Genomic DNA, 24,557 nt, shown 5'->3' with positions numbered 1-24,557 from the left:
AATGTTATGACAAATAAGTCGTAATTTCACAAAAATAAAATCATGATACAGGGTTATTTCGCTTATCAGGGCAGTCAGGTCCCAGAACCCTGGGACGTAGGGACGCTATTAGTTTTATGATCTATATGAATATTGTATGCATTTTAAGTCTTCAGAAACCTTCCACATGCTGCTATTAACCTTTCACATACACTCATAAACACAACACTTTCTACATTCTTATACAAAACCAAAAAGCAGTGAAGTTGGCACGTTGTGTAATTCATAAATTAAAACAGAATACAATGATTTGCAAATCCTTTTCAACTTATGTTGAATTGAATAGACTGAAAAGACAAGATATTTCATGTTCGAACTGAGAAGCAATTTTTTGGGGGGCAAATAATCATTAACTTAGAATTTAACGGCAGCAACACATTGCAAAAAAGTTTGCACAGGGCACAATTTAAAATGTGGATTCGTCAGACCACAGGACACTTTTCCACTTTGCATCAGTCCATCTTAGATGAGCTCAGGCCCGGCGCAGCCGGCTGCGTTTCTGGGTGTTGTTGATAAATGGCTTTGGTTTTGCATAGTAGAGTTTTACTTGCACTTACAGATGGAGCGACGAACTGTAGTTACTGACAGTGGTTTTCTGAAGTGTTCCTGAGCCCATGTGGGGATTCCTTTATAAACTGATGTCAGTTACCGCCTGAGTCATCCAAGGTCATGGTCATTCAATGTTGGTTTTCAGCCTTGCCGCGTATGTGCAGTGATTTCTCCAGATTCTCTGAACCTTTTGATGATATTACAGAACTTAGATGGTGAAATCCCTAAATTCCTTGCACTAGCTGCTTTACAAATGCTGTTCTTAAACTGTTCGACAATTTGCTCACGCATTTGTTCACAAAGTGGTGACCCTCGCCCATCCTTGTTTGTGAATGACTGAGCATTTCATGGAAGCTGCTTTTATACCCAATCATGGCACCCACCTGTTCCCAATTAGCCTGCTCACCTGTGGGATGTTCCAAATAAGTGTTTGATGAGCATTCCTCAACTTTCTCAGTCTTTTTTGCCACTTGTGCCAGCTTTTTTGAAACATATTGCAGGCATCAAATTCCAAATGAGCTTATATTTGCAAAAAATAAAGCTTTCCAGTTCGAACGTTGAGTATCTTGTCTTTGCAGTCTATTCAGTTGAATATAGGTTGAAAAGGATTTGCAAATCATTGTGTTCTGTTTTTATTTAACATTTACACAACGGGCCAACTTCACTGGTTTTGAGGTTTGTATATAATTGTAACATCTAAAATATTGGTACTCAGGATTTATATTACTAAAGCAGGGGTGTCCAAAGAATTAATCTATTTTTGGTGTGCAACACATTCTAAAGACAACATTCTTACACATTTAGAACATTATACAAAACAAGGCAATTGGCCAAAATCTTCCTAAAACTAAAAGCTAAAAAACTAAATCGCAGACGACCTGTGTGTCTTAGTGCAATGGTCTCCAACCACCGGGCCGTGGCCCGGTACGGTCCGTGGATCGATTGGTACCGGGCCGCACAAGAAATAAAAACCAAAAAATATATTTTTTTATTTTTTTTTTTATTTTTTTATTTTTTATTAAATAATTATGTTATTAATATTTCTGGTTCCTACATTATATATCAATATAGATCAATACAGTCTACAGGGATACAGTCCGTAAGCACACATGGCGAAGTTGGTAGAGTGGCCGTGCCAGCAATCGGAGGGTTGCTGGTTACTGGGGTTCAATCCCCACCTTCTACCATCCTAGTCACGTCCGTTGTGTCCTTGGGCAAGACACTTCACCCCTTGCTCCTGATGGCTGCTGGTTAGCGCCTTGCATGGCAGCTCCCGCCATCAGTGTGTGAATGTGTGTGTGAATGGGTGAATGTGGAAATACTGTCAAAGCGCTTTGAGTACCTTGAAGGTAGAAAAGCGCTATACAAGTATAACCCATTTATTTATTTATATTGTAATTTTTTATGACAATGTACACCATTAAAGCGCTGTGATTGGATATATTATCCAAATTTGTCCCACCCATCAACAGGACGAAATCAAATGTGATTGGATGTTGTTTCTGTCAACATTTTCGTCTCGTATTTATACTTTAACTAACACGTATGTTTAATTGTGTTATCATTTTCAATGTTCCTTTGTTTTGATTACTTACCGTTTTATTTTTACCTATAAACCTAATTACAATAAACAACTTCCAGCTGCACATGATGCCGGGAATTGAAGTGATCAGAGAGAGCTAACTAGCTCACGATGCTATATTGACATCATCGGCTGGTAAGCAGCTTCCTCACCTCAGAGCTCGGGAAAATGTATTGTAGATCATAAATAATGCCTCTCACTTTGAAAGTAGAAGGATGAAGACATAATCCGACATGGGATCAACTTTGGCATCCAATTTAGACCCGAAAATGACGACAAAGACAGGAAAAGATGCTGGTTTGCACACAGCCCTTTTTATTTTACCCTCTGCGAGGATTGAGTTACTCTTTATCTAAACAGGAATATATATTAGTCTGCATTCCAGTGACAGCAGACATTTTACAGTGAGTGATGTTTTTTTTTTTTATGTTTGTTGTTTCTCATGAAATCTGCAGTGAGTCGTAATGAGTGATATTGTTGAATGAAAAAGCGAACGTCGTGATGCTTAAAATTAGCAAAACACGTAGGCAATATTCCCTCTAAGGTGCGCACCTGTGCAATTGCGCACTGCTCAGGCGTCTTCTGCGCACGGCAAATCTATGCCACGCACAAAATCAAATAAAAAAATAAGCACATAAAAATTTTCGACACGGCACGGACACGACAGAGAAAACAGTTTTCGTCATCATTGTTCAAATATTGTAACGTCTGTCGAGACGCTTTGAGGACATGAGTTACATCGATCACTTTACTGAGCGAAACTCTTTATTGTCGACCATTAACACATCACCAAAACCATAGTAAAAAAAAATGATATCTATTAAAAGTGGAAATTTTCTGCAGTACAAACCAGACCAAAAGCAACTTTGTTATATCAACAGCAGCCGCTCGCTCTTTCTCACTTGCGCCAACACATGCACATATGGCACTAAGCCAGTGATGCGTTTACAGCCACACAAAAAGTCGGACAACTCCAACACCACACATAAAGTGTCATTCCAGGTCGTTGCACTATGATTTACCAATCAAATGTGTGCTTATTCTAGTGTCATTTATTAGGAATCTTAATTTAAAATATTTAATCATGAAATGCTGTTAGTATATTAAATAAATACTAATAAAAATATATTTTTTACAAACAGGAAGTTGCAGGAATGTACACATGACCCCATGCTTACATCTCATTGTGCAACATGTGAATGTTTTAATGGGAACTAAATGCAATGTCTGAAAGAGGTACAAATTATTTCCAAAGCAGGACCTCCACCCAGACAAACAATACAAGTACACAGTTAATGAAAAACAATATTTTTTGTTATTGTTATTGTAAGTGGGCCTAAACACTTATATTAGAAAATAACCTCATGGAAATGACTGCTGTCATTTGATTATAATAATAAGAGAATGTTGACTGTCTATCTGTGTTGGCCCTGCGATGCGGTGGGGGATTGTCCAGGGTGTACCCCGCCTCCCGCCCGAATGCAGCTGAGATAGGCTCCAGCACCCCCCCGCAACCCCGAAAGGGACAAGCGGTAGAAAATGGATGGATGGATGGAGATTGAACTTGTTATTTAGTCAGGTTTGGGACAGGTGTGCTGCTGGTGTAGCCACAGTGTGCACGTCTGATGTTGCTCACATGTGCTCCACTGAATGCTCAGGGAGTTTTTGCGTTTGCTCACACACATGAAAAATTAGAGGGAACATTGTACGTAGGTAAATATTGTGAATGTGCCTGTTACTACATTACATATATACTTACAGCATGTACATAAAACTTAACGGAGGTGTTTGGATGTTTTGGGGGGGATTTATAGGCAGAGTAGAGCAACTCTCATAGGCTCCATTGTAAGCAGACTTTTGCTCGCATTTGTTTACGAGTTCAAATGCATTTAAAAAAAAAAGAAAAGAAAAACATACAGTATGTGTGTGCTGGTCTAACATTTGGATTGTGAATGATCGGCAAAATTCCCCCAAAAAGTGTGGACACCCTTGCGCTAAAGCGTTAGCTGCAGGCGATGATGATGACAGCGGATGGCGGTGTCACAAGCGAGGAACAAAGTTATGGAAAAAGTCTTTTTTAATAGACATTGTTGCTGTCGTTATATTGTGTTCCTTCTTCTTCATGTAGCAACCGAAAATGAATTACTCTTGTAATTGAAGCTTGTACATAGTATGCTATTATGGTGCATTTTTAGTCTACTTTATACCTGCATTATCCTTTGTAACTGAGCTACTGTGTGGAACAATTTCCCTTGTAGATCAATAAAGTTTGTCTAAGTCTAAGTCAAAGTAAGATAGGTAGTCGATAATAGGTAGTAATAGAGAGTAGATAGTTCTTTTAGCATAGCAATGTGGAGATCAACTTTTTCATTTCCTTTGGAATTTGGATTCTGTGCCGAACATCTTCTATTTTATATAGGGGTGGACAACATTGCCCTTTCAAATTATATTTTATAAGCTTTTTGTAAAATCTAAGTTATTAAAATAGCAGAAGGTAAAAATAACCTATTCATTCAACTCAGCATTGTAATAAGGCAAAAACTGCCCCGTCAAGTCCTGACAACATGCAAATGTTCTTTAATGCGCAGCATTTGGTCACATGCCAAATACAGTGTGAATGCCAAGAACACCACACCAAAGTGTGCACTCATTAAGTTGTTTATGGAGTTAAATTACTGCCAAAAGTACACTCACGCCCAACAATTCACACACAAACGCATTTTGTTTAGCAAATAAGAAACGTACCTATCAAACAAATGCATCACGCTTCAGAAATAAATAACTTATTTCTTCAAGTACAAAAAAATATCCTTCAAGTACAAATCAAAATATTCCATGTACAAAAAAATATCCTTCAAGTACAAATCAAAATATTCCAAGTACAAATCAAAATATTTCAAGTGCAAAAAAATATCCTTCAAGTGCAAAACAAAGTCAATTCTACAACTACGGAACTGTCACGTGACTTTTGGCAGTAATATTCCGCCTTGCAGATCCGCAAGCAAGCGCAATGCAATCCACACACAAATGCACTGTAATTCGTCCTCCGCAACACTAGGTGGCGATGTTGAGGCAATTTAATGCCAGCTGACCGCGCCTCTCGACCCCTCGTCTTCATTAAAGCCAGCAATCACTTACAATTTTTGGCAGCAGCAAAGTGGTCGTTTTGGTAGATATTTGCTCTAAAAGGGGTATTTCAACAAGTAAACAGTACAGTAGGTACTTTTATATATATGTAATGCTCATAAGGGTATTCTCGTAGAATATGCAGAGATGAGATGTGTCAATATCAAAATATTACTTGAAATCAGTTTTTGGCAGCAACAAAGAAACCATTTGGGTACATTTTAGCTTTGTAAAGGGTATTTCAACAAGTAAACAGTAGGTACTTGATGTTGATATATGTAATGCCCATAATGGTATTCTAGTAGATTATACAGAGATGAGATGTGTCAATATTAAAATATTACTTGAAATCAATTTTTGGCAGCAGCAAAGTGGTCGTTTTGGTAGATATTTGCTCTAAAAAGGGTGTTTCAACAAGTAAACAGTACAGTAGGTACTTGATTTTGATATATGTAATGCTCATAAGTAGAGATGTCCGATAATATCGGCCTGCCGATATTATCGGCCGATAAATGCGTTAAAATGTAATATCGGAAATTATTGGTATAGTTTTTTTTATTATCGGTATCGGTATCGTTTTTTTTTTTTTTTTTATTAAATCAACATAAAAAACACAAGATACACTTACAATTAGTGCACCAACCCAAAAAACCTCCCTCCCCCATTTACACTCATTCACACTCATTCACACAAAAGGGTTGTTTCTTTCTGTTATTAATATTCTGGTTCCTACATTATACATCAATATATATCAATACAGTCTGCAAGAGATACAGTCCTTAAGCACACATGATTGTGCGTGCTGCTGGTCCACTTATAGTACTAACCTTTAACAGATAATTTTACTCATTTTCATTAATTACTTGTTTCTATGTAACTGTTTTTATATTGTTTTACTTTCTTTTTTATTCAAGAAAATGTTTTTAATTAATTTATCTTATTATATAATTATTTTTTTAAAGTACCTTATCTTCACCATACCTGGTTGTCCAAATTAGGCATAATAATGTGTTAATTCCACGACTGCATATATCGGTTGATATCGGTATCGGTTGATATCGGTATCGGTAATTAAATAGTTGGACAATATCGGATATCGGTAAAAACCCATTATCGGACATCCATACTTGCCAACCCTCCCGGATTTTCCGGGAGACTAACCGAAATTCAGCGCCTCTCCTGAAAACCTCCCGAGACAAATTTTCTCCCAAAAATCTCCTGAAATTCAGGCGGACCTGAGTGACGTGTCGACAGCCTGTTTTCACGTCCGCTTTCCCACAACATAAACAGCGTGCCTGCCCAATCACGTTATAACTGTAGAATGATGGAGGGCGAGTTCTTGGTTTCTTATGTGGGTTTATTGTTAGGCAGTTTCATTATCGTCCTCCCAGCGCGGCCACAACACACAACAACAGCAGTCACGTTTTCGTCTACCGTAAAGCAGTTCGTCTGCCGTAAACAGCAATGTTGTGACACTCTTAAACAGGACAATACTGCCATCTACTGTACATGCATATGTGACAATAACATCTACGGCTTTTAGAGAGTGCAGTGCACAACTGCGCACACAACAAGAAGACGAAGCAGAATGCATTATCAGAGAGGGTGTTTAGCATGGTTAGAAAAATAGTGACAGAGAATAGAACAAGGATGGACAATTCAACCCTTAACTCAACAATGAGTAGATGAGTGTTATGTGTGTGTATATGTGTAAATAAATGAAAACTGAAATTCAAGTATTTCTCTTAATATATATGAAATACTTGACTTGGTGAATTCTAGCTGTAAATATACTCCTCCCCTCTTAACCACACCCCCAACCACGCCCCAGCCCCAACCACGCCTCCTCCCCTCATGGTTGGCAAGTATGCGGACATCCCTACTCATAAGGGTATACTAGTAAAATACGCATGTGTAAATATGCGATGTGTAAATATCAACATATTGAATCACTTTTCGTCAGGCAATATTACATTTAATGACACTTTTACATAAACGAATACATCTAAACACTTTATACATATTTATTATGTGCAGGAATAAATAACAGTTACAATTGTATGTATCTTCCAAAGAAGAAAGAGGTTTTATCATATCAACATTGGACTAACAACAGTCCTTTAAATCTCATTAATACCACAGAACTGTCATTTTGCGGGCACGATAAAGTTTTAAATAATGTCAAACACATAGCGATACAATAACCAGGAGGGGGGGGGGGGCGATCACCCGGCATTAAATTGACTCAACATCGCCACCTAGTGTTGCGGAGGGCAAATTACAGTGCATTTGTGTGTGGATTGCATTGCGCTTCCTTGCGGATCTGCAAGGCGGAATATTACTGTCAAAAGTCACGTGACAGTTCCGTAGTTGTAGAATTGATTTTGTTTTGCACTTGAAAGATTTTGATTTGTACTTGAAGGATATTTTTTTTTGTACTTGAAGAAATAAGCTATTTGTGTCTAAAGCATGATGCATTTGTTTGATAGGTACGTTTCTTATTTGCAAAACAAAATGCGTTTGTTTGTGAATGATATTTTCTATTTGCGAACCACACTGAGTTTGTGTGTGAATCATTGGGCGTGAGTAAAACAGGTTTTGTGCGTGTGTGGACTTTTGGCAGTAATTTAACTCCACAGTTGTTTTTCTTTCATTTCACCAAACCACAAGTATGAACACAGCTTTGAAATGCCTTAATTGTCCGTCATAAACAGTTAACTTGTCTTTCCAGTGCCCCAAGTCAGCAGTGTAATTAATCAGGAAATGAATCAGGTGGAGCTGAAGTTTGCTGCCATAAACATGAGGTTTCCTTCAATGTGCATCCAGTATGAGGCCAATGGAATATGCCAGGTTGGTTCAGTATAATTGTGTGTTAGGTGCAGTATTACTGCATTTATTCAGCTCCAAATACAAACAAAGGTGCTACGAAAAAATACTTCAAGCGTAGTGGCAAGGGTCAAACTTCAATAGTGGCTTCAAACCACCATGTTTTGTGTCCCTTTAGATTTGGACGAGGAAAACCATCCCACTGCACTCTGTGGCCCCCTGCTTGTGTCTCCAGGTACTTCCATACATGATACATTATAATTTACGTTATTACATTATTTTGATCTGCACTTTTACCTGTGAAGTCCCAGATTACTTTAATGCAGGAGCACTGCAAGAATTCTGGATCCCATGAAAAAAAACCACACTGGGTTTCCTTTGGGTATAATAAAATGGTTTTACTGAGAATGGAAGAGCGATTTAGCACTGTTATGTGGCGACTTGTCCAGCGTGTACCCCTCCTTCCGCCCGAATGCAGCTGAGATAGGCTCCAGCGACCCCCCGCGACCCCAAAAGGGACAAGCAGTAGAAAATGGATGGATGTTAATTTTACTGTAAAAATAACAGTGAAGTTTTTTCCATTTTACATTAATACACTGTAAAAACAACAACCTTAGATTAAAAAAAAAAGCTGGCAGCTCAGTCGACAGAATTTTACCATTAAAAAAAACAATAGTATGACTTTTCCATGTACAGCACAGTGCTGCTGTTGACACAGCGATACTATTCTTTGAGGACGCCGTCCTTTGAATTGTCCTAAATTCGGGTTGTTGTTTTTTTTAATTGGCCTTTGGCACGTTCCTAATTAAACAAAAAAAACTAAGACAGATTACAAAAATAAAGTCCAAACATTAGGAGGATTAAGTTATGATATTAAAACAATGTTTTTACAAGACTAGAGTCGAAGTATTGGGGGAGTAGATGTGTAATATTAGGATATTTATTACGCGGAAAAAAAATTGTAAATTTATGGCCAATTATTTTTTTAATTTTACGAGAATTAAGTTGCAATGAGGGGGCACATTTTGTTTTTACATAATAACTTTGGAAGCATAATGTTGAAATATTACTGACAAAATGTTTATTTATTATAGGAGAGTACAAATACACGTTTTTCACTTGCTCGCTGATACTGGAGCCTTGAGTATTGGCCAATATGACATCAGCACAAACTATACATACTTATCATTTTGTAGTGTGGAATGGTAGAAAAGGTTTGATCAAGTGAAATTACTAAAACAGAAAACATTGTTAAAAACACTAACCTATTTATTATTAACCGTTTTAACCAAAATGTTTTATGCTGTCTTTAAATTGAAGTTGAGTAAATGCTGTTCATTTGATTTTTTTTTTTTTTTACCTACCCAGTGGCCACATTAATTCATGAAATTAAACAATGACACAGCAAGTTGAATGATGCTGACACGTTTGTTACTGGATACGTTCTATTACGCTTCTGTCTTAGAGACTTTTTATGTGTAGGTAATATGCATTTATAATTATTTGTGACAAATGTACTGTGTTAGACTGCAATATTGTTCAATTAATATTACATATGTCTAGCTGTGTGTTATTGTGTGCTTAGCTGTTGTGTAGCTGCTAGCTTCTAGAAGCCTACAGCCTATGTTTGCCTTTTGTAAATGTCATGACTGAAATAGAAGAAAAGACTAACCTTGTGTGCTTATTGGAAGACATTTAGATGTTAACTGGCTGTCCAGCTTTGCACAAGTAAACACTCTGCAGGTCTGTTTGTATCGGAGCTTATATTGGAGATTTTACGTGCCGATAGTCGGTATCAATATTGGATCGGGACATCCCCAATTAAGTAATAATTTATTCTATTTTGTTATTATCAAATATTTTTAAAGTCTTATAGATAAAATCGCAAACTGGGTGATGTTAGGTTGTGAAAAAGATATAATACATTTGGAGAATAAAGTCAAACTTGTATGGAAATAAAGTCATCATATAACAAGAAAAAAATACAAGAAAGTTGAAATGTTTGTAAATTATAAAAACAACAGCAAAAATTTAAAAAAGAGCAAAAAAGTGTCATGTGAAAAGAAAACCTTAGACTAACTTACAATAGGGTCAGTGTAACATGCATGATTTTTAACACCATCAAGGAACAGTTTAAAGCGCATGTAGTGGTAAATACATCTGCTGGATGCTTTTTATATTTCCAATGCAACTATACTGCTATCTTGGAGTTAAAACCAAACTGCATCAGATAACACAATGTTTTTTTAAAAGTGGTCCCTCTGCGAGTGGTATCTTTTGTAGATTGTGTAATCTATCTGAGACTGTGCAGTGAAATTGATGTATTCACACAATGTAAGTATGAAATACAACTCACGTGTGTTGGCAGGTTTGGGAGGACGACGAGCGGAGGCCGAGACGCTTTCGAAGCTGCCCCTTCAAAAACGAACGTAAGAATATTCAATTATACAGTTCACCCCACATCCTTTCTACAACAAAATAATCTAAAGAATATTTCCCATAGAAAATAATGCTAATATCAGTAGTCACTTCCAGTCATACGTAAAAAAACTTATAGTCCAAAACCAGTGAAGTTGGGACATTGTGTAATTCGTAAATAAAAACAGAATACAATGATTTACAAATCCTATTCAACTTATATTCAATTGAATAGACTGCAAAGACAAGATATTTAATGTTCGAACTGAGAATTTTTTTTTTTTTTGCAAATAATCATTAACTTAGAATATAATGGCAGAAACACAAGTTGACACAGGGGCATTTTTACCACTGTGTTACATGGCCTTTCCTTTTAACAACACTCAGTTAACATTTGGGAACTGAGGTGACCAATTTTTGAAGTTTTTCAGGTGGAATTTTTTCCCATTCTTGCTTGATGTACAGCTTAAGTTGTTCAACAGTCCGGGGTCTCCGTTGTGGTATTTTAGGCTTCATAATGTGCCACACATTTTCAATGGGAAACAGGTCTGGACTACAGGGAGGCCAGTCGAGTACCTGCACTCTTTTACTATGAAGCCACGCTGTTGTAACACGTGGCTTGGCATTGTCTTGCTGAAATAAGCAGGGGCGTCCATGATAACTTTGCTTGGATGGCAACACATGTATGTACCTTTCAGCATTAATAGCGCCTTCACAGATGTGTAAGTTACCCATGCCTTGGGCACTAATACACCCCCATACCATCACAGATGCTGGCTTTTGAACTTTGCGCCTATAACAATCCGGATGGTTCTTTTCCTCTTTGTTCCGGAGGACACGACGTCCACAGTTTCCAAAAACAATTTGAAATGTGGACTCGTCAGACCACGGAACACTTTTCCACTTTGCATCAGTCCATCTTAGATGAGCTCGGGCCCAGCGAAGCCGGCGGCGTTTCTGGGTGTTGTTGATAAATGGATTTCACTTTGCATAGTAGAGTTTTAACTTGCACTTACAGATGTAGCGACAAACTGTAGTTACTGACAGTGGTTTTCTGCAGTGTTCCTGAGCCCATGTGGTGATATCCTTTACACACTAATGTCGGTTTTTGATGCAGTACCGCCTGAGGGATCCAAGGTCACGAGCATTCAATGTTACATGCAGTGATTTCTCCAGATTCTCTGAACCCTTTGATGATATTACAGACCATAGACGGTGAAATCCCTAAATTCCTTGCAATAGCTGGTTGAGAAATGTTGTTCTTACACTGTTCGACAATTTGCTCACGCATTTGTTCATAAAGTGGTGACCCTCGCCCCATCCTTGTTTGTGAATGACTGAGCATTTCATGGAAACTGCTTTTATACCCAATCATGGCACCCACCTGTTCCCAATTAGCCTGTTCACCTGTGGGATTTTCCAAATAAGTGTTTGATGAGCATTCCTCAACTTTCTCAGTCTTTTTTGCCACTTGACCCAACTTTTTTTAAACACGTTGCAGACATCAAATTCCAAATGAGCTAATATTTGCAAAAAATAACGTTTTCTAGTTTGAACGTTAAGTATCTTGTCTTTGCAGTCTATTCAATTGAATATAGGTTGAAAAGGATTAGGAAATCATTGTATTCTGTTTTTATTTACGATTTACACAACGTGCCAACTTCACTGGTTTTGGGTTTTGTAAATGTGGTTCTGTGGTTATCGTCACATACATTCTCTTAATTTGCCATCATCTGTACCCTTTTGGCTTTAAAGAATGGTACACACAATAAATACTAAATATAAATGAATATATAATAATAAATATATGATGTAATAATGATCTTTATAAAAGACTGACTTGATGCTGCTTTTCGTCAGAATTGTTGGTAGATTTCCAAATGAGATATGTTCAAGTGTTGAAGTTGCACAGATTGGTCAGCAGATGTCGCTGTGGTGTGTCCATCATCAGGGTTCCTCCACACCAGCCTGCTGCGCCACAACGTGTCCACTTCGGTGGTTTACGCTCAAATGAACAACCGAGGCCAAATGCTGCAGTGGAACGTGTCTGCCCCCTGTCGGCTGGAGGGGGAAGTGTGGCCCTGTCGACGGACTGGGCGTCACAGCTGCATTGAAATTGAAGGCTTCAGGCAGCTGCTGAACAAAACAACATGGAAGCAAAGCAATGGACGCTGGGTGAGAAAAACATGACTTTAGTAGAAGTATTTTCCCAGTGGGGCAGCACGGTGGTACAGGGGTTAGTGCATGTGCCTCACATACAAAGGTAACAAATATTATTTCTATTAAATAGGCTTTACTTTGCATTTTAATTAACGTGGGATTATTTTTTGTATTTAGAAATAATAATACCAACTTTTTTTTTTCTTTTTTTTTTTCTTCAACATTTGTAGCACTGGCGTGGCGCCCCCTGATGGACGGCGCCCTTAGCATTTGCCTATACGGCCTATGCCACAGGCCGGCCCTGGTCCTGAGTAGTCCTCAGTTCAATCCCGGGCTCGGGATCTTTCTGAGTGGAGTTTGTATATGTTCTCCCCGTGACTGTGTGGGTTCCCTCCGGGTACGGCTTCCTCCCACCTCCAAAGACATGCACCTGGGGATAGGTTGATTCATTGGCAACACTAAATTGGCCCTAGTGCGTTAATGTGAGTGTGAATGTTGTCTGTCTATCTGTGTTGGCCCTGCGATGAGGTGGCGACTTGTCCCGGTTGGGGGCGTGGTTAAGAGGGGAGGAGTATATTTACGGCTAGAATTCATTTCCTATATATATATATATATATATATAGGAAATACTTGACTTTCAGTGAATTCTAGCTATATATATATATATATATATATATATATATACACACATATAATATGTATATGTGTGTATATATATATATATATATATATATATATATATATATATATATATATATATATATATATATATATATATATATATCCATTTTCTACCGCTTATTCCTTTTGGGGTCGCGGGGGGCGCTGGAGCCTATCTCAGCTATAATCGGGCGGAAGGCGGGGTACACCCTGGACAAGTCGCCGCCTCATCGCAGGGCCAACACAGATAGACAGACAACATTCACACTCACATCCACACACTAGGGCCAATTTAGTGTTGCCAATCAACCTATCCCCAGGTGCATGTCTTTGGAGGTGGGAGGAAGCTGGAGTTCCCGGAGGGAACCCACGCAGTCATGGGGAGGACATGCAAACTCCACACAGAAAGATCCCGAGCCCGGGATTGAACCCAAGACTACTCAGGACCTTCGTATTGTGAGGCAGATGCACTAACCCCTCTGTCACCGTGCTGCCCCTATATATATATATATATATATATATATATATATATATATATATACACATCTGATGTTTAATAAGTACAGTACTTACAGTATAAACACTTTTTAGGGCACTCAACAAAAGACAAGACTGCCAAATTTATATTAATGGCAGTAGGGAACAGAATAGTACTACGGAAACAGCCTTAGGACAAACTGAACTGAATGCATATTTGCAAATGGGACTACTTCTATTACCGTAATACACATTTTATTTATAATAATAATAATAATTATTATTATTATTATCATATTGTTATTATTATTTGTGTTACAGTAATGATAATAATATTTTTCATTTGTAATATTTTTCATTATTAATAATCATTTTTGCATTACGAATAATGAAAAATAATAATTTTTCATTGTTCAGTTTTATGCTTCTAAAATCTGGAATGGTCTTCTGGAGGATGTGAGACAGTTGTTGGCAATGTTCAAATAAAAGTGGTTTTACACTTTTATTTAATTGTGCATGTGACAACTGAAAGCATTGTATCTACACTCTGTGATTGTATTTAAATTACAATAGCTTTTATAATGATTTTATTTTAATATTTTTAATTTGAATTATGATTAATTTATTTTTAATTTTTATGATCATCGTATGATTATTCTTCTGGTAAGTTTCTGTAAAGCACCTTTAAGTTGCCTTGTGTACAAATTGTGCTCTGTAAATAAAAATGCCTTGCCTAATAAATGAATAATAGTAACAATAAAACTTGTTATTATTATAATCAAAGTTTCTATATATTAATATATTTATTTATTTCATATACAAACAATCTTTTTCCATTGTGTCTCCAGGTAAAAATGGTGGTCTTTGAAAACATCAACCTGCAGCTTTCGCCATGCGTGATGGTAAATAACATTTTCCAGTCAGTCCATCATATTTTTAACACAAAATATTTGTTTTTAACATCCAATATTTATGCACAGATGAAAGTAGGAAGTGAAGCAGACCTCCCCCTCGGTCCTTTCTGTCATCACAACTGTACGTTGGCACAAATACTCACTACAAAAGTGTAGCTGCTCTTCTTTTAGTCATATTGTTGTTGTTGTTGTTGCAGCAGCCGCCAGGCGGCGCTGGTGTTTGCTGCTAGTGGCTCTTTTGCTGCTGGTTTCCTTGGCGACACTGATGTTGTGTTACCTGCATGACTTTGTCAAGGGTAAGTTGAAGCTGCACAACATGACAGGCTGCAGCAACGACCAGATACACTTTGTTAAAAGTCTCCCCACAAAGGCATCCGGTACTTTTTACTACATCATGCAGTACAATCTTTCATGGTGTAATACAGGAAGTACCCCACTCTAGATTTTTTCCTACAAAACGCTGCGCAAAAAAACGGCGTGACAATTTGGCCAAGCAACCACCCCTTCTTTGTTGCGAGTGCTATTATTTTTCTAGATGTTAGAATGTTATATTGACTTGAAGTTTCTCACACAGCTGAATGTGCACCACCGTAGTTCATTGCATGATTTGGTACACACAGTGACAAGCACACCTTTGTAGCACTAGATGTTGCAACAGCAATTCAAGTGTAAGCCACGTCACACATGACAGTGTTTTGATTGATTGATTGATTGAAAGGGGGCGGGGTTAAGTTTGGTTGGTATCAACACTTCAGTCATCAACAATTGCATCATCAGAGAAATTGACATTGGAACAGTGTAGGTCTGACTTGGTACATATGCACACCAAGTATTGGACACAAAGAGAGAGATCAGAAATTATAAGAAAAAGTGACTACATTTCATTGTTTACAATCTGAGGAGGTATGATGAGGAAGGGAGGGTGTTAGTTTAGGGTTGAAGTTGCCTGGAGGTGTTCTTTTAGTGCGGTTTTGAAGGAGGATAGAGATGCCCTTTCTTTTACACCTGTTGGGAGTGCATTCCACATTGATGTGGCATAGAAAGAGAATGAGTTAAGACCTTTGTTAGATCGGAATCTGGGTTTAACGTGGTTAGTGGAGCTCCCCCTGGTGTTGTGGTTATGGCGGTCATTTACGTTAAGGAAGTAGTTTGACTTTGTACTTCGGTATCAGGGAGGTGTAGCGAATTTTATAGACAAGGCTCAGTGCAAGTAGTTTTACTCTGTCCTCCACCCTGAGCCAGCCCACTTTGGAGAAGTGGGTAGGAGTGAGGTGTGATCTGGGGTGGAGGTCTAGAAGTAATCTGACTAGCTTGTTCTGGGACGTTTGGAGTCTAGATTTGAGGGTTTTGGAGGTCCTAGGGTACCAGGAGGTGCATGCGTAATCGAAAAAGGGTTGAACGAGAGTTCCCGCCAGAATCTTCATGGTGCTTTTGTTGACCAGAGAGGAGATTCTATAGAGAAATCTCGTTCGTTGGTTGACCTTTTTGATTATCTTGGTTGCCATTTTATCACAGGAAAGATTAGCCTCTAGAATGGAACCGAGGTAGGTGACCTCATCCTTCCTGGCGATAACAGTGTCACCCACTTTTATAGTGAAGTCACTGACTTTCTTAAGGTTGATGTGGGACCCAAACAGGATGGATTCCGTTTTACCTAAGTGTATGGATAGCTTGTTGTCAGCGAGCCAGGTGCAAAGATGACTTGTCAGCTGACTTTGGATTGGCTGCCGCTACTCCAATCAGCACAGGTCCGAGCAATCAGCTGCTCCTGTTGTGGCTGGCAGCAGATGGCGGCATACTGATGCAGTAGCGACGCACAAAACCTTCTTTTGTTGCAAATTATCCACTTAACGGCTACAATATCGAAACGGCGAGATGCAAAGACTTAAGAGAACATGACCATCGTCTTTGTAAATCGAGTTCCGTGCAGCGCTTACAATTTGTTGACGGCACGATTTGCACTCTGAACTCCATTGTAAATGGTAAATGGTTATACTTCTACCTTCAAGGTACTCAAAGCGCTTTGACACCATTTCCACATTCACCCACACATTCACACTCTGATGGCGGGAGCTTCCATGCAAGGCCCTAACATTTCCTCAGGAACAAGGGTGAAGTGTTTTGCTCAAGGACACAACGGACGTGACGAGGTTGGTAGAAGGTGGGGATCGAACCGGGAACCCTCAGGTTGCTGGTATGGCCACTCTCCCAACTGCGCCACGCCGTGTAAAATTGTCTGTTTCCACATTTGTTGTTTGTTCTATTTTATTTTATGCTTAAACCTACCATGATCACATTGGTTAAGTTTATAGCTATGTTACCTAATATAGTGTCATTTTGACTATTGTTTTGATTAGGGATGTCCAATAATGGCTTTTTGCCGATATCCGATATTCCGATATTGACCAAACCCTCAATTACCGATACCGATATCAATCGATACCGATATCAACCGATATATACAGTCGTGGAATTAACACATTATTATGCCTAATTTGGACAACCAGGTATGGTGAAGATAAGGTCCTTTTTAAAAAAATAAAATAAATAAAATAAAATAAATAAATTCAAAAAAGTAAAACAATATAAAAACAGTTGCATATAAACTAGTAATTAATGAAAATGAGTAAAATTAACGGTTAAAGGTTAGTACTGTTAGTGGACCAGCAGCACGCACAATCATGTGTGCTTACGGACTGTATCCCTTGCAGACTGTATTGATATATATTGATATATAATGTAGGAACCAGAATATTAATAACAGAAAGAAACAACCCTTTTGTGTGAATGAGTGTAAATGGGGGAGGAAGGTTTTTTGGGTTGGTGTATTAATTGTAAGTGTATCTTGAGTTTTTTATGTTGATTTAATACCAAAAAAATAAAAAATAAAAAAAAAAACGGAAAAAAACGATACCGATAATTAAAAAAACCCCGATACCGATAATTTCCGATATTACATTTTAAAGCATTTATCGGCCGATATTATATATATATATAATATATATAATATATTATATATATTGGCAGGCCGATATTATCGGACATCTCCAGTTTTGATTATACTGTAATTGTAATATTTGAAAGATGATAAAATGAATGTGTTGTGGCAGTTGCGGATGTCACCAATGCGGCGGTTTGAGGAAATTAACTCTGTTGCTTTTCCAAACGTCTTTAATCATCTGCCAAATGAGAATCCTAAACAGGAAGGGCTTAAAGTTGACTGGATTTGTAAATATACAGCGACAAAGCCAAGTTAATTGTGTTCTAAAACGGCACAGATGTTTTTTCTCAGAATTTTCAACTAGTCTGAAGTGTTTTGCCAAGAGCAATATTTGTGTAGTTTCCTAGCTTGACGCTCCTCTACTTTCTCCGGCTCCCGCTTGCTGCGACAACTACAAACGACAAAAAAACTCCAGACGCTCCTCTTTGTTTTGTGTATCGTTTACTTGTGAACTTAATCATTCCAAAACGTCAAATAATAACGATGTGGGGGGAAAATGTGTATTAGAATAAATCGAATGTGTTACAGTAAGAAAGAGTAAGAAAAAGTAAGAGTAAGGTCAAACAACTTTGTGGCTTGATTCGACCACACCTGACTTCCATAGCCCATAATACACTGTGTCCAAACCTAATTACCACACAGATCCTTCCGCCATAAATGCAATTAAACAGTTACATATTCTTCACTGTATTAAAGCAGTATAAGATAGGCCACCTGCTCAGTGGCCTTGTGGTTAGTGTGTCCGCCCTGAGATTGGTAGGTTGTGAGTTCAAACCCCGGCGGAGTCATACCAAAGACTATAAAAATGGGACCCATTACCTCCCTGCTTGGCACTCAGCATCAAGGGGTAGGAATTGGGGGTTAAATCACCAAAAATGATTCCCGAGCGTGGCCAACGCTGCTGCTCACTGCTCCTCTCACCTCCCAGGGGGTGAACAAGGGGATGGGTCAAATTTCACCACACCTAGTGTGTGTGTGACAGTCGTTGGTACTTTAACTTAACTTTAACTTTTGTACGTTATCGAATTATTCACACAAATGTAATAAATACAAATAAAGTGTGCCTTATAAGTACTCTAATAAAGCACCTTCCAAAACATGTAAATTAATTTAAATAGCATTTAGGCTTCGACAATTTGTAATATTTTCAGAATTTTTTACGAAAAAACCCCAGCTATTTTGAAGTTGTCTTTTTATTTAAATTATTATGCCATGGTTTTACCAGGCCGTCCCGCTTGGGAATAGATTTTCCTCCATGCGGCCTCTGAGCTAAAATTAGTTTGACACCCCCGCAATAGAGGGTTCCTGCTTCTCGCAGTTCATAGACACGCACACACAGATTGTATTACACGCTCACTAATGTGGATGCACTTGCTCAAATCGTACACGGCAAAAGTGTCCCAAAAGTAAGTAGACAGCCTGTCAAGGGTTCTTTCTGATTAGGGACAGACAGACAACTTAAAACACACGTACACAGATCTGAAACACACACTCTGATTGATATACAGACACACAAATTAGCACACGCGCACGCAAATTGGATTACACGCGCACAGATTGAGATACACTTTTGCAAATCATTTTGCTACAACAATACTTCCATAATACTTGGGAAAGTTTGCCATGAAATTATTATCAGTGACTGAGCATCGAAGGAATACCTTTGTGGTAAAAAGTCATACGGAACGTCCTGTCATTCATTAATTGATGTGCTTATTAACATGTTAAAGTTAAAGTACCACTGATAGTCACACACACACGAGGCGTGGTGAAATTTGTCCTCTGCATTTGACCCATCCCCATGTTCACCCCCTGGGAGGTGAGGGGAGCAGTGAGCAGCAGTGGTGGCCACGCTTGGGAATAATTTTTGGTGATTCAACCCCCATTCCAACCCTTGATGCTGAGTGCCAAGCAGAGAGGTATTGGGTCCCATTTTTATAGTCTTTGGTATGACTCGACCTACCGATCTCAGGGCGGACAGTCTAACTACAAGGCGAGGGGAGCAGTTTTTGGTGATTTAACCCCTAATTCCAACCCTTGTGCGGCACTGTGTGTATTTTGCATAAAATCTAAGCTTACAAATGTGTAAATAAACGAAAACTATCAATACTACAGCAGTATTGGCACTATCAGAGTGTGCCGTTTGTGTGGTGGCCACTGATTGGCTCAGCCTTACGAGTGTAAAGGTGACTATGTAGGTGTTATTTCATGTCTAGGGCTTTCATATTGTTACAAACTGTATTTACAAGGTGACTAACACGTTTTTTTATGCTTAAGCTAGGAAAATATTTGATTTAAAACGAATAATTCCTACTTTGCGGTAGTTAATTGACTATTTAGCAGCAAAAACGAGAGATTACTGCAGTCTGTTTTGTATTGTGTGTGCAGTGGTGGGTCGTGCGTTTCCCACCTAGGCCTTCAGTGATCTCCGACTTCAATGATTACCTCTCAAAATACCATAATTGATGTCGCCACATGATCATTGTTGGAGAAATACTATACAGGAACACATTTACACCCTACTGAGTATTGAAACAGATCAACAGTGTACAAAACGGGTTATTTTCTGGCGCAGTTAAAAATCAATTAAAAACGCATCAGCAATTAAAACATATACTGTTAATTTCTCTGCTTGGCTTATGCAACTTCCGGTCAATAAAGTTTGATTCAAAGTACACACTTCTCAAATATATATTAACTGCCCTGACCTCATGATGGCGATAGATAGATAGATAGATAGATAGTACTTTATTGATTCCTTCAGGAGAGTTCCCTCAGGAAAATTTAAATTCCAGCAGCAGTGTACAGAATTGAGATCGAATTAAAAAAATTAAATAATAAATAGTGGGGGTATATGTTATTGTTTTGCATCCCCTGTCATCCTAGTACCCCCCTGCCCCCAGAGAGGAGTTGTACAGTCTGAGGGTGACTGGCATCATCCATGATGCTCATTAGTTTTTCTACAGTCCTCTTCTCTGCCACCGTCACCAGTGAGTCCAGTTTTATTCCGATCGTAGAGCCGGCCCGCCTGATCAGTTTCTCCAGTCTGGAGCTGTCCTTGTAGTACAGAACACTGACAACCACAGACTGGTAGTACATCCACAGGAGTTTTTTGCAAATGTTGAAGGAGCGCAGCCTCCTCAGGAAGTACAGCCTGCTCTGTCCTTCCCTGTACATGTAACAATGTTAATTAAATGACAAGCATGACACACTTTAGTGTGTCATGCAACAAGAGTTTACAACTTTTAGTTGTAACAGAACAGCTCTTGTCAACAACTTGTGATATGATTGGCTATCGCAACTGTCTATCAACTCTGTGTTCTCAAATTCATCCGCTAACGGTCCTGATGAGTATCTATGGAAGTAGAATTGTCTCACATCAACATATACAGGTATATCAATATGATATTAATACATATGCATATATTAATAAATATACAAATACAAATGTGATATACAAATAAATAAGTAATTTGTATAGATAAACGCGTATTTGTAAATATATTTTTGAGATTTGAAAACATATACAAATAAAATGTATAAATATAAAAATGTGACATACAAATAAATCAAGAATTTGTATAAATAAACATGTATTTGTAAATATATTTTTGAGATTTGAAATTTAAATATGCTTGATTTTGTATTTGTATTGAATTTGCATATGTGGATCGCTTTTTTGCTTTAGTGTCGATGAGACATTCCTCCCACAAACCAGATGCACAAATAAATGTGACCTACACACTCCCCCGAACAACCAGCAGAGGGCACTGCAGCCAGAGCAGTCTGGGTCACAGAGCATTATATGCATTACATGCAAAATGCCCAGAGTTCTCTGCACAAAAACCAATCCACGTCTTTACAGAGAGAACACACAACGGGCCTGAGCTCGCTAACGTTAACGTTGTATTAGCTAATGCTAATTTATCCAGTTAATCTGAAAGACCGTGCTAGCTGCTTATTTTATTGTATCAATGCCGTTTAATGACCTTGTCCCGATGTAGATACTGATCTCTTATCAGGCTGCAGTGCCCTCTGCTGGTTGTAAGTCACATTTATTTGTGCATCTGGTTTGTGGGAGGAATGTCTCATCGACACAAAAGCGATCCACATATGCAAGTTCAATACAAATACAAAATCAAGCATATTTATATTCAAATCTCAAAAATATATTTACAAATACGCGTTTATTTATACAAATGATTCATTTATTTGTATATCACATTTGTATTTGTATATTTATTAATATATGCATATGTATTAATATCATTTTGATATATATAAGTTGATAGACTTGCATAAGTATGCAATCACAGGACGCGTAAATGTCACGTTCAACGTGAGGCTATGTAGAAGGCCTTACTGACAACAACTCGTGATCTGATTGGCTATCGCAACTGTCTATCAACTGTATGTCCCCGTTCACTTACAGTGCACAGACGCCCGCATTGTTGAGTATGAAGGCCCCGAGCAGATTTGGTACAGCATGACAACATAAGCTAACTGAATTCTGATTGGATAAAAACTAAAACTAAAAACAACAGCACTGGAAGGAGCATAATATGACATGAAGAGAATATGAATAATTTTAGATATTTTGGGAAAGTAAATTAAAAAAAAAACTTTTATCTTTAATTATGATCATGATATATGGTTATGTTAGGCCAGCAGAGAAGGCCTCGCTGGCCCTGACGGCACACAACTGTGTGTGTGTGTGTGTGTGTGTGTGTGTGTGTGTGTGTGTGTGTGTGTGTGTGATTGTTGTTTGTTTTTTTCCTCCTGTAGAATGTGTGCACATAGCTTCCCGTGGAGTTAGGACAAGTCCGCACGTCGTGCTCCTGAGTCCTCCAGGTGTTGACAAGGACGTTTCAGAGAAGGTCTGTGACCTGGGCTCTCTGCTCAAGCAGCAGAAGTTGAGTGTGTGCGTGGACCAGTGGAGCAGGAGGGAGCAGCACAGTCTGGGCCCCGTGGTCTGGCTTCACTCCCAGCTGCTGCACTCCAAGAGCCGCGCGGTGCTCATCTTGACCCCCGGAGCCTTGGAGCTGGCGCATGAGTCGAGCCGTCGGCACCAGGAGGCGGAAGGAGACTTTGGGGATGTGCCTCTCATACCGTCTCCCTACTCGGACGCTTTCACCGCCTCGCTGTGCCTCATCCACCAGGACAAGCAGAAGGGTCGCGTCGGACATCGTTTTCTCCTGGTCACCTTTGACCCCAGCGTGGTGAAGCGCCACGCTCGCTCAGCGGGACTGTTTGAGGGCCTTGAGCTGCTCCATATTCCCTCCCAGACCAAAACTTTAATATATGAGCTTGGAAAGGGGAAGCCTAGGTTGGATGGAGATTAAAGTAATTGTGTGTTGCAACTGTCTGTTTTATGATGTCTTATTTATTTGGTTCTTATTTCTGTCATTAGGGTTTTAAAGTCTTATGTGTCTCGCTGTGTTGTTTCAGAAACCTGCCTTGGGACTACGGCTGGAAATGAGCATTTATGCTAAGTCCGGCGCATTTACACTGTTTATTCAAGTGTTGATTAATGCGCACTGTCCCAGTTAAAGAAATGAAATACAAATTTGCAAAAAAATGTAATATTTCGCATTTGCATTAGGCCAAAGTGCGTGTGTACTGTTGTCTTATAGATGATCTATAACAAAGTAAACATAGTTTTCATTTAGGATGATATTATCCATTTTGACTCGCAACGGGTTAAGAAAATTTGGCCGGGGGCCGGGCTGTGTATATATATATATATACAGGTAAAAGCCAGTAAATTAGAATATTTTGAAAAACTTGATTTATTTCAGTAATTGCATTCAAAAGGTGTAACTTGTACATTATATTTATTCATTGCACACAGACTGATGCATTCAAATGTTTATTTCATTTAATTTTGATGATTTGAAGTGGCAACAAATGAAAATCCAAAATTCCGTGTGTCACAAAATTAGAATATTACTTAAGGCTAATACAAAAAAGGGATTTTTAGAAATGTTGGCCAACTGAAAAGTATGAAAATGAAAAATATGAGCATGTACAATACTCAATACTTGGTTGGAGCTCCTTTTGCCTCAATTACTGCGTTAATGCGGCGTGGCATGGAGTCGATGAGTTTCTGGCACTGCTCAGGTGTTATGAGAGCCCAGGTTGCTCTGATAGTGGCCTTCAACTCTTTTGCGTTTTTGGGTCTGGCATTCTGCATCTTCCTTTTCACAATACCCCACAGATTTTCTATGGGGCTAAGGTCAGGGGAGTTGGCTGGCCAATTTAGAACAGAAATACCATGGTCCGTAAACCAGGCACGGGTAGATTTTGCGCTGTGTGCAGGCGCCAAGTCCTGTTGGAACTTGAAATCTCCATCTCCATAGAGCAGGTCAGCAGCAGGAAGCATGAAGTGCTCTAAAACTTGCTGGTAGACGGCTGCGTTGACCCTGGATCTCAGGAAACAGAGTGGACCGACACCAGCAGATGACATGGCACCCCAAACCATCACCCAACCATGCAAATTTTGCATTTCCTTTGGAAATCGAGGTCCCAGAGTCTGGAGGAAGACAGGAGAGGCACAGGATCCACGTTGCCTGAAGTCTAGTGTAAAGTTTCCACCATCAGTGATGGTTTGGGGTGCCATGTCATCTGCTGGTGTCGGTCCACTCTGTTTCCTGAGATCCAGGGTCAACGCAGCCGTCTACCAGCAAGTTTTAGAGCACTTCATGCTTCCTGCTGCTGACCTGCTCTATGGAGATGGAGATTTCAAGTTCCAACAGGACTTGGCGCCTGCACACAGCGCAAAATCTACCCGTGCCTGGTTTACGGA

General features: G+C 38.9%; 1 protein-coding gene across 3 annotated transcripts in view; it reads left to right on the top strand.

Annotated features, from left to right (window-relative positions):
- il17rc (interleukin 17 receptor C) overlaps window positions 1-23,112 on the top strand; it is a 32,795-nt gene extending 9,683 nt beyond the window's left edge. For 2 of the 3 annotated variants that reach the window (XM_061932326.2, XM_061932323.2), the window contains exons 7-14: window positions 8,028-8,146; window positions 8,301-8,357; window positions 10,491-10,551; window positions 12,492-12,715; window positions 14,686-14,739; window positions 14,818-14,872; window positions 14,949-15,047; window positions 22,538-23,112. In XM_061932326.2, coding sequence (XP_061788310.2) covers window positions 8,028-8,146; window positions 8,301-8,357; window positions 10,491-10,551; window positions 12,492-12,715; window positions 14,686-14,739; window positions 14,818-14,872; window positions 14,949-15,047; window positions 22,538-23,094 — 1,226 coding nt within the window. In that variant the 3' untranslated portion in view covers window positions 23,095-23,112. The remainder of the gene's footprint in view (window positions 1-8,027; window positions 8,147-8,300; window positions 8,358-10,490; window positions 10,552-12,491; window positions 12,716-14,685; window positions 14,740-14,817; window positions 14,873-14,948; window positions 15,048-22,537) is intronic. The other variant, XM_061932324.2, reaches the window with a different exon arrangement.
- The last annotated feature ends 1,445 nt before the right edge of the window (window positions 23,113-24,557 follow it).

This window comes from Nerophis lumbriciformis, linkage group LG38 (genome assembly GCF_033978685.3).
Source record: "Nerophis lumbriciformis linkage group LG38, RoL_Nlum_v2.1, whole genome shotgun sequence".
In the NCBI taxonomy this organism is placed as follows: Eukaryota; Metazoa; Chordata; class Actinopteri; order Syngnathiformes; family Syngnathidae; genus Nerophis; species Nerophis lumbriciformis.
The sequence above is the reverse complement of the archived record's forward strand: the minus strand, read 5'-3'. Positions and strand labels throughout refer to the sequence as shown.